At 46.3% G+C, this 10819-nt stretch overlaps 1 protein-coding gene across 1 annotated transcript; it reads left to right on the top strand.

Moving 5' to 3' along the window:
- The first annotated feature begins 618 nt into the window (after positions 1 to 618).
- EIF4A3 (eukaryotic translation initiation factor 4A3) lies at positions 619 to 7188 on the top strand. The gene is made up of 10 exons (XM_010175979.2): positions 619 to 750; positions 1808 to 1870; positions 2377 to 2509; positions 3277 to 3357; positions 3808 to 3949; positions 4810 to 4948; positions 5769 to 5884; positions 6474 to 6581; positions 6660 to 6787; positions 6982 to 7188. The coding sequence occupies exons 1-10, from the start codon at positions 619 to 621 to the stop codon at positions 6996 to 6998; spliced, it is 1059 nt and encodes a 352-aa protein (XP_010174281.2). The 3' UTR covers positions 6999 to 7188.
- Positions 7189 to 10819: the final 3631 nt, after the last annotated feature.

Raw genomic sequence — 10819 nt, 5'->3', positions numbered from 1 at the left:
GAGGGGCAGAATCCCCTCCCTGGGCCTGCTGGAAACCATGCCTTGAGCGATACAGGGTGAAAGTGGCTAACTTGCACATAGACTGTGATCCTGACAGTTGTTAATGTCAACATCTATTAGGTTTAGGTAATAAAGATTCAGCCAAGATGTTGTGTGTTCTCAATGAACAGGGCTGTGGGGACTCTTGGGAATATTTTCCAGCAAAGCCAGAGAAGTATAGAGACAGCTACAGTCTCAATCAAGGGTAAAAGAAAGCAGAAGAAAATGTATTGTGTCTCTAGAGACAAAGAAGAATTTGCATCCCACTGAAAGAAATCCTTTCCAGATCACTAGTGGGAATTGCTAGCCATGCAAATTGTATTGGCTTATCTACCATGTACTTCAAAAATAAAAATGGGGTGTTTCAAATTGCAGTAAGTTAAAATGCTGATCCAACAGGAGTAAATGAGTAAAAGAGCTGGGGACCTTGCAGTGGAGTGCTCTGTCCCTGCTATTGCAGGTCTCAAAGCTGCTGGGCTGCAGATCACGCTGTGATCGTAACCAACCTTTGTCAGATACACTGTTGGCAATGTTGCCTTCTTTGCAGTGAAGGAGTGGTAAAGAGGAGAGGGGTGGAATATGCTGAAATCACATCTAATGTTTGTCCAGACATCCAGAGTATTCACCAAATGTCTGTTTCTCAGGTCACAGTCAGGAACAGGGAAGACAGCAACGTTCTCCATCTCTGTTCTGCAGTGCCTGGATATACAGGTAATGTCATAGCACACGCTAAATGTGGGTTGTTGGTTTGGTTTTGGTTTGGTTTTTTAACTAAATCAGTAGAGTCTTCATCATAAAAGCCTTCGTTTTTAGAATGAATAAATGAAGCTTTACATTGAAATCTTCTAATTATGAGCAGTGAACTTCAGACAGATTTCTGACTGCAAATTGCACCAGACCACTCTGTAAGAATTTAACTGTTAAACCCACCTTGGCAAAATAAGTTCAGATAAAGCCTTGTAATTATAAAGTTTCCTTTAACAGCTGACCTCTTTCACATCCTTGTTAGAGGCTAAATTATTCTCTCAGCAGGCAGAATTGTCCTCAGACATTGCTAACAGCATCAACAACCTGTCTGAACAGCTGGCACTCTTTGCACAGAATCAAACCTAGTTTTTTAACTGACACACGTTTGCTTTTGTTCTAGTCAGGGCTGTCGGTGTCCATCCTCTTGGTTTTTAAGTATAACTTCAATGTCTGGATGCTGTTGAATAAAATGATGATTTTTTTTCTCTGTGGGCCAGTACTCTCTTAAATAAAATTTAGATTGTTATTCACATGCCACTGCCTGGGGACATAAAAATAAAATGTTCTGTGTTCTAAATGAAAAGGTCAGCTTTACACTTTGTAAAGTGCTCATAATTTTTTTTTTTCAAATGTGATGCTTTAAAACATTACCTTGGAATCCTTGTGCAATGCAAGGTTTTTATCTGAACTGAACATAGAAAACTGAAGGGATTTACATTTGTTTCTACTATTTTGCAAGAAAAGTGCACACTTTATAATTGTTTTCAGAAATTAGGTTGGAATGAAAAATGAGCTATCAAAGAAGTGCTTTAAGTGCTCTCTTGTCAAAAGCATCTTAATTAAGAGGCTGTAACTTTGTAAGTGCTCTGCGTGAGAGCAGCTTTCTAGGTTTTAGCACAGAATTTTATGATTAATCCTTCAGATGTGACATTTCAGAGTGCAGTGGGATCTGTAATCTCTCTGATGCTGGGATGATACCTGCCTTGTGCTTAACTGCCACGTCATCACCTGTTTTAATCAGGTTCGGGAGACGCAGGCGTTGATCTTGGCACCAACTCGGGAGCTAGCTGTGCAGATCCAGAAGGTAGGAAGGAGCATTTAAATCATCGTCCCGTAGGACAATTTCCACATGTTCCCCTGAGCAGAGCTCAAAGCTCAGCTGCTGCTTTTTCTTGCTGTTCCTGAAAGGAATGAGAAATTCTGATCAAGGGCTGTTTTGTTCATCTGCATCCTAGAATCATAGAATGGTTTGGGTTGGAAGGGACCTTAGAGATCATCTAGTTCCAGCCCCCCTGACCACATTGGCTAGTGGTCTAAGGTTTTACACGTTCCTAACTGAATTTTTAAGGACAGCACTTTTTAAAGCAGTTGTGATCCCTGGGGAACTGAGTTCCCAGTGTTTGAAAACCTCCTGTTGAGGAGGTTTGGGTAACAGACATTCAAAAAAAATCCCTCTATCTGCTTGTACTTATATCTCTGTTAAAAAACCCACTGCATGGCTATGCAGACCTCCACCATGCAGACCTCCATCTCTCCACAAATACAAACCTCATGAGAGCTCAGTTAATTAAGCCCTTTCTATCAACACAGGGTCTTCTTGCTCTGGGAGACTACATGAATGTCCAGTGTCACGCCTGCATCGGAGGGACCAACGTGGGTGAAGATATCCGAAAGCTGGATTATGGGCAGCACGTTGTTGCTGGCACTCCAGGCCGTGTATTTGGTAAGGAGATGTAGGGAGGTGACATCAACCTCCAGATTCAGACCTGAGTTGAGCCATGGGAACCTCCTGCAACTTTTGTGTGCTTAGATTGGACGTAGCATGAAAATTAGATTTATCATGGCACCATTAGTGTGATGTGAGTGTGAAGTATAACAAGGTAACAACTTACTGTAGTAATATCTGGAAAAGACTAAAGTTAAATCAACAGGGGTTGTATTTGGATTTTCTCTGTTTATATTTTAATTTTCACTGTTGAAAATGAAAATATAAATTGTTTTCTATGTGGTGGCATGGGAACAAAGAGTATTTTTTAAGCAGCAAATGTTACAGCACACCAACAAATGCTTTTCTATCACAGTATTGAGGGATTACACAAAGCCGTGTGCTCTTTCAAACAGGGTATGGATTTGCCCCATCTCTTGAAAAGTCCACGTAGCATTTTGCATTTCTCACACCCTGCTGCAGTTACTGTGGGATGACTGGGTCACCTGTGTCCCCTGCAGCCAGCAAACAGCATCCCCCAGCTCAGACTCCCAGAGCTTCCCTGCAGTCAGCACTCCCTCAGCCGGGCTGTGGAGACGTCCCCCTAGGTCGCAGGGTGCATGTCGTGGCCCTTGGCTGTGCCTTTCCTCACCAAACACCAGTCTCTGTTGGCAACAGGGGAAGTGGCTGTCCCTCCTCCACCGAAATGTCCCGACAGCGACTGGGAGAAGTGTAGGCTCTCTTGCTTTCAGAGCCTTTTCATCTTACAAAGTGAAATCTTACAGATATGATTCGTCGTCGAAGTTTAAGGACTCGCGCCATCAAAATGCTGGTTTTGGATGAAGCAGATGAAATGCTCAATAAAGGTAAAGTATTTGCCTCCCTTTTACTTCCTTTCTTCTCACCTCTTTGAGATTCCAGGGTGGCAGTCCCTGGAGAGACTCCCCAGAGATTCCCAGCTGGCAGTCCCACTTCTAAAGTAAATTGATTTTGTCAAAGTTAGATGATTATAGTTAATTACAGGCTTTTAACAGGTTAAACCACTGAATATGTCTTGTCTGATGTAGTTGTAGTGTCCTTTTCCATAGTTACAAATTCTTGAGCACTGCCTTTCATCCTTTACTCTGTACCATGGCCACATTGTTTGGGAAAATGAGGAAAAGATGAGCAATATGTGACATATGTGTTACTGATTCACTCGTTAATGTTCATCTTGTAGCATAGACCCAATACTGAATTCCAGATCAGATTGTGAAAGAGCAGGATATTCAGGAGAAAGATGTGCTAACTTATGTGCTGCTTGATTTGCTTGTCAGGTTTTAAGGAGCAGATTTATGATGTGTACAGATACTTGCCTCCAGCTACCCAGGTGGTTCTGATCAGTGCCACTTTGCCTCATGAAATTCTGGAGATGACCAACAAGTTTATGACAGACCCCATTCGCATCTTGGTGAAACGGTGAGTGAGTTTCCTTGGAGAGAACAGCAGCTCTTGGAGTTGGTCCAGCCCTGGGAAGTTCCTGGTATTAACTGATCTCAGCGTGCACGGTCTCTCTCACATTCTCCTCACCATTGCAGTTTTCCTGGGTGTTTGTAGACATCCTGATGTGCTGTTTTCCAGCAGAGGCCAACTCATCTCTCTGACTTTAATCCTTGTCCAGTTCTGTTTGCTGTTGCTCAGTCTGACTGCCCCTTGCTCCCTCATCATCCCTGTGTACATCAGTCTCTTCTCCTGGAAATCCATCTCTCACACCTGGCAAATTCCTGTGCTCCTCCAGAGGACTTCTGTAGGCCTCCTCCATTCATTTGCTGTTGTATGGCAAGCCAAAAAAGCCTTTAGCTGACTGATCCTGAATGACCTTGGAGGTGTAGCTTACGTCTGGTGGTGTCACAGGTCCTCATGCACTGGAACTTGGCAGGAGTCAAGAGGAGTGAGCGTAGGTGACCTGACAGGAGGAGCCTCCCTCTTGCCTGATCTCTCGCTCTGCCCCATTTACTTTTCTTCAGTGTCTCTTATCGAGAAGCTTGAATGTAAGATGAGAACAGAAATGTTTTCCTTTGAAGCTGTCTGTCTAGAGCAGAGAGGGTGCCCCAGGAGTTCTGGTCCCTCTTGCATGGGTCACATTGGAGGCTCTTCTTAGAGCAGACATCTCCAGGGATTTTCTAGAACAACTTGGACTTGTGTATAGACCCAGATGACCACCGCACAGAGTGCAGGAGAGCGTTCTCTGCGGAAGCACACGCAGCCTTTTTAACCACATTGTGGGCATCCACCTCCTTGGGGTGTGGTACAGCTGCTCTTCTTCTTCTTCCCTACAGTGACGAGTTGACCCTCGAAGGAATCAAACAATTTTTCGTGGCTGTGGAGAGGGAAGAATGGAAGTTTGACACCTTGTGCGATCTCTACGACACACTCACCATCACCCAGGCTGTCATCTTCTGTAACACCAAGAGAAAGGTACAGTGGCCATCAGATGGCACCTTCCAGAACCTGAAGGGGCTCCAGGAAGGCTGGGGAGGGACTTTGGGCAAAGACAGGGAGTGACAGAACAAGGGGTGATGGCTTGAAACTGGAAGAGGGGAGATGGAGATGAGATGTGAGGAAGAAATTCTTTGGTGTGAGGGTGGTCAGACACTGGCCCAGGTTGGCCAGAGAAGCTGTGGCTGCTCCTCCCTGGAAGTGTTCTCGGCCAGGCTGGATGAGGCTTTGAGCAACCTGGTCTAGTGGAAGGTGTCCCTGCTGCTGGCAGGGGGGTTGGAACTGGATGAGCTTTCAGGTCCCTTCCAACTCAGATTCTGTGATGTTACTTGCAGACAGTGACGCAGAGGAGAACGCTGGGACAAACCCAGTTGAAAGGTCTGGTTGTTTCCCCATTTGGGAATAGTTCAGTAAGAACAGGTTAAACGTTTGTCTTTGGGCTGTGCCTGCCTTAAACAAGAGGTTCTAGGCAGGCCTGATGTAGCTGCCATTTTAGAGAAGTAGAACTGATTAGGTAAGGATGTGTTTATTCTTCAAATTGCTCTTAATCCCTGAAACAAAACCACACCTTGGGAAGAAATGCTCTTCATTGCTTTCCTTTCAGGGCTTGTAAAGCCCTGTGTCTATCTCACTGCTGATGCTTTGTAAGGGTTATTTGGTACTTCACCTCCCAAATGCTTGTAGAAGTGCCTCTCAGTCCTTACCAGCATCTGTCTCTGCAAACATTCTCTGAGCACACCTCGTGCATTTGGCTGTCCTGAGCAAAGAGCTAACCCAGGCTGCTTGCCCGCACACACAGGTGGACTGGCTCACGGAGAAGATGAGAGAGGCCAACTTCACTGTTTCATCCATGCATGGGGACATGCCACAGAAGGAGAGAGAGTCCATTATGAAGGAGTTCAGATCTGGCGCAAGGTAAATGTCTTGAATATTGTTGCTAACAGCGTTGCTAGCTCAGGGCAGGATTTCTTCCAGCATCTGAGGGGAAAAGGCTTCAGAAACCCATAAAAACTCGCTGAAGGCTTTGTTCAGCTCAGATGAGGAAGAGCTCTGATTCCCATCTGTCCCTCTGTGGTGCACAGGGTTGGGAGACTGCCGCTTTCCAAGGAGGGTTGCCTGTACTTCTAGAATTACTCTGGTTTATTTTGCTCAAAAGGTTGGGAGTTGCTGCATTTTAAATAAGTCAAGGGGAAAAAAACACAAAACATCTGGGCTCTGTCCTGTATTTTCAGCTCTTAAGGAGCATCATATTCTTTCTGCTGGATCAAAGCTGTCTTGGTACTGTCTCTGTCTTCACTGAAGTTTGGTGATGCTGCATGGAACAGCTTTTCTTGCAGCAAAAGTAGTTGCTTTCCTATGGAAAGCGTGGATGGTGCCAGTGTGCTGTGGGCAGGGAGGAGCACAGGATAGCAGGGGATGCCTTGTGCTGGAGAGGACAACTTCTCAGCACTCACACCCACCTCAGTGGGGTAGAACAGCTGTAACTGTCCTCTTCTCTTTGCAGCCGAGTCCTCATTTCAACAGATGTTTGGGCCAGAGGCCTGGATGTGCCTCAGGTGTCCCTGATCATTAACTACGACTTGCCCAACAACAGAGAACTCTACATCCACAGGTAAGCTCGGCCTTGGAGCGCGGCTGGATTTCCCTTCCCTGAGGTGGCTCCATTCTCTCTTTCCTTCTGCCTCCGTAGGATCGGCCGCTCGGGCAGGTACGGCCGAAAAGGTGTGGCCATCAACTTTGTGAAGAACGACGACATCCGCATCCTGCGGGACATCGAGCAATACTACTCCACCCAGATCGACGAGATGCCCATGAATGGTGAGTGGGCTGCTGTCCTCCTCCACTCGGCAACTGGCCTGCTGCCTCTGCCAGAGAAATGCCAGATGCTTTGGTTGGTGACACGCCTCATTCCCAAGCCCAACCCATCCTTGTTCCCCCGGGGGCAGCAGCAGATGTGCTGGGCTGTGGCTCGGGGGCCTGTGCTTACAGTCTCTCATTTTCTCTCCTTGCAGTTGCTGATCTCATCTGAAGGTCTGTGTTTACCAGGGAGCTGTACTATTTGGTAGTCTCCATAATTCTGTTTCGGACCATCATCCTTTTATTGCATTGCTGATCGGATGTTCTTGAGTTGAGCTGTACTTGGGAACTTGTGTAAATAATAATGTCTTTACTCCTGCCCATGTTTTTCAATTAAAAAAAAAAAAAAGTTTTAACCATAACCTGTGCTTGATTAACCCAAGAGAACAACAGGCAGAGTTGTGAGATACCGCTGTACTTGGCTAGCACAACTGAAAATAACAATTGTGACAGAGTCTATCTAGGTTCATAAACCACAGAGCTTCCTGCTCTCCACCCTTTCATTATTGCCGTGCCGTGCCACCTGATGGACCTTTTCATTTCCTTGGCTCTAAGGATCAGCCATCTACAGGAAAAATCTGTGGCCTGTCCTTAGCCTGCTCTGAGAAAATGGAGTTACAAGACAACCAGCAAAGAAATTTCCTGGGTTTTATGCCTTTCTGGAGCCAGAAATCACATCGCTTGTTGCTCTAGATGAGTATTTTCCCTCCCAAGGAACTTGGGGACTTGAACAGGCGCTTGTGAGGCTGAGTGTCTCTGTCACTTGGTGCCAGCTGGAGAAATATGTTCTAATCAGCATTTCCTGAACAAAAAGAGCAGAGACCCTGTCACCTGCTCCACCTCTTTCCCATGCTGCAGCATGTTCCATCTTCCTGGCCATCTCTCCTAATAAGTGTCTCCCCACAGCATTATGCTGTTCTTTGCCAGCCATAGTATTGTCCGTGTAGCTCTCCTGCCTAGCTCTGCTGTATCCTTTTTGAGGTGAGAGTTGGCCAGAGCTGCTGCTGGTGTGGGGTAACTAAGTGACCTTGTTTTACTCGCTGCTTTTTTTGTTAAATTGGGTTTTTCTTCCTCAGGGAGGGTGGAGGAAGCAAGGCCTTAGCACAACATCAGTCTGCACAGAACTGGAACAGCTCTGGGAGCTCCTTTCCCCAGTCAGTCACAGAGTAGCCCCTGGGTAGAGAAAGTGAGTGTCCACCTGGCACAACCAGCACCAACCCCCTCACTCATCCTCACCCTCTCTGGCTAAAGGTTTAATAAACATGCAAAACACAGGCTGAGGATCCCAACAGTAACTGGGCCAGGAGGCTCAGGTCATCCAGTAGCTGCCCTCTGGAGCACCAGTCTCCTCCAGTAGCTGGCACACAGAGGTGCCCAGTTGCTGGTTCTGCCCACTGCAGGTGCCCTCAGGAACTGCTCTTCAGCCACAAGTTCCCTTGGAGCCTGTTTTGTTCCCAGGTGCCCCCCACAGAGGGAGGGACACATACAAGTAGATCTCATGTGAACCCCAGACGCCCCCCAGCAGTCACTCAAGACCCCCTGGTCCCTCCCCTTGCTGCTCCAACTCTTGTCTCCCAGGCCCTTGTCCTACACGCTGCCTTGCTCCTCCTACACTAACACACCAGTTGCCAGCCCTTGCTTTCTGCTTGCTCCAGTCTTGTCTGGTGGCACGCTGAACGTACAGCCCCTGTGACCCAAAGTCCTGCTCCCAGCCCTTAGACCTCCGTGCGCACAGAATGGAATCTCATCTCCCAGGAAAAGGGTGAGAAATGGAGTTAACAGAGAAGACGGGACAGACGTGGCCAGGCAAGAACACTCACCAGCACCCTGTTTCCCCAGGAGCAGCACCTTTTATCCCCTTAATCATCTATTTCCCACACTTGCTCCTCCCATGAGCCACCTTGGCCCCCACCTTTGGTCCCTCCCACAAAGTTGGGGGGGTTTTTGCATTAATTCTGCAACTTCTTGGCACAGTGTTCAGGAACTCTCGCCTGACACACCTTGTCTCAGTCCTCTACTAGAAGGGCAGAGTCTGGATAAAGCCTTCCAGCTTCACTGCATCCTGGAGAGAGTTCTGCTCTCACCATCACCGCAGGGCAAGGCATCACCTCAAATCCGATTCGTACCTTCCCAGAGAAGCAAAGAGCCCTCTCAGCGCCCTACATGACTCTAGTTGTTTGACTAAGAAAGAAAAGAGATCCATCACCAAAGCATTAGATTGTTTAAATAACAGTATTTAATCTGTACAGTTTGATTGAAGATTTAATAAAATGCAACGCTCCTACCTCATCTTCAGCATCATTTGCCTGGAGCTGAGCGCTCCAATCTCCAGAGGGCAGGTAACCACCTCTCCCCAGCAGTTCTTTATGGTACAAAAGTCACAGTGCAAGTGCTTCAGTCCTAGACTGATGATTTCCCTCACTCCAGAGGGGGGAAAAAAAAACTGATGAAGCTCAAATAATGATGCAGTCCTAGACAGATGATTTCCCTCACTCCAGAGGGGGGAAAAATTGATGAAGCTCAAATATTGATAGAAATTGTTACAGGAATTAAAAAAGAAAAACAAAAAGGAAAAGGAAAAAGCCACCAACCACCCGCCAGCTATCGCAGTCGTGTCCAGCTGAAACTACAGCAGTTAATTATTCAGCTGCCTTTAGACTCTGCGCATCTGAGCATGCCTTGGTTGGTTGATACTGATTTAGTCAAGAGTGAAAACAGAGGCGGTGACAGAGTTTCAGAAGGACAGAGTTGTTGGAGGGCAGAAGCTGACAAGCGACTCCACAAGTCAAGCAGCGTGCTTTAAAATTCCCAACAGTTCTTACAGAGGCAGGGGAGATGAGCCAGCCAGACATCATCTTCCAGAGACAAAAGCATGAGGGGAACACCAGCTCCAAGAGAAAGCTATGAAGTACAACAGACAATTTGTTCTTATAATTGTCAGGATAAGTATTTGACATAGTTTATGCAGTAGAATACATCCTCAAACATCTTTTTTTTTTTTTATAAAAAAAAAAAATAAGCACAAATTTCATTTTATATATACACAACTGATTTTAATCATGTACTGAAAATAAATTACAGGAAATAACTTTAAAATGCAACAGAAGACAAAGAGTTTCACAACAAACATTCCCATTGATTTTTTTTTTTTTCCAAGGGGGTGGAGAGATTGCAGTGCTCAAGGCAGGTAAATATCACAAATATATCAAAAAACTTCAAATGGTTGATGCATTCACACATTTACATGAGCCACAAACATTCCTTTACAGGGACTGCACTTAGCTACCACGGAACCAGGTTTTGCCATAAACTACAAAACTTTTGATACAAAATTGTATTTATATATTTATATTTCATATACATGCCCTATTCTTGTGATTTCTTAAAAAATAAAAACTAAACACACCTGTACAGACAATCCTAACTCATTGCTTGGTAGCTGTAGGCAACATTTTTTAATTTTGTTTTTTTGGATGGAATTTCTCCCCCAGTAGAATTAATGGCAATATTATATATACATGAAGGCTAAACTGCAAGAGAAACAAAAAAGAAGAAGACAGCTCCCTCCATTCTGATTCGCACCTCCCTTGGGACCAGGCCTGCGAGTTCAAGGCAAGACACCAGCACACGCTCTGACCCACCGCCTCCCTCCCTCCCTCCCCGGTCAGTTGTGCCACCGGTGGCGTGAGGAACCAATACATGCATCTGTGTAACACTGGGAGAAAAGGCAATACAGCAAGATACGGCTTGTGGCTTCACCCACGGGACGCGCTGGGTGCGGGGAAACAACGGCTCAGAGGTGCCGAGGGGCTGCTGTGGAGCTGGGTACGTCTGGTGAGAGCGCACCCCACACGGGTCTGATCGTGATACATCCCTGGCTTTACCTCCTGCAGAGGATGGAGTCCTGCTGCCAAGCAGAGACTGCAGCGCTGGGGGAAGATCCCTTCCCCCAAACACACACACACACACACACCCCCGTGTGCACTGTGCACC

Source organism: Antrostomus carolinensis, unplaced genomic scaffold (assembly GCF_000700745.2).
Source record: "Antrostomus carolinensis isolate BGI_N321 unplaced genomic scaffold, ASM70074v2 scaffold33109, whole genome shotgun sequence".
Taxonomy (NCBI): domain Eukaryota; kingdom Metazoa; phylum Chordata; class Aves; order Caprimulgiformes; family Caprimulgidae; genus Antrostomus; species Antrostomus carolinensis.
This window is presented reverse-complemented; position numbering and strand designations above follow the sequence as displayed.

Bases quoted from the DNA above. Each gene is read 5' to 3' on its own strand.
- EIF4A3 (XM_010175979.2), top strand. From the start codon at position 619: ATGCTGAAATCACATCTAATGTTTGTCCAGACATCCAGAGTATTCACC. The intron at 2,510-3,276 runs GTAAGGAGATGT...GAAATCTTACAG, and splicing joins CACTCCAGGCCGTGTATTTG to ATATGATTCGTCGTCGAAGT. The intron at 5,885-6,473 runs GTAAATGTCTTG...TTCTCTTTGCAG, and splicing joins GAGTTCAGATCTGGCGCAAG to CCGAGTCCTCATTTCAACAG.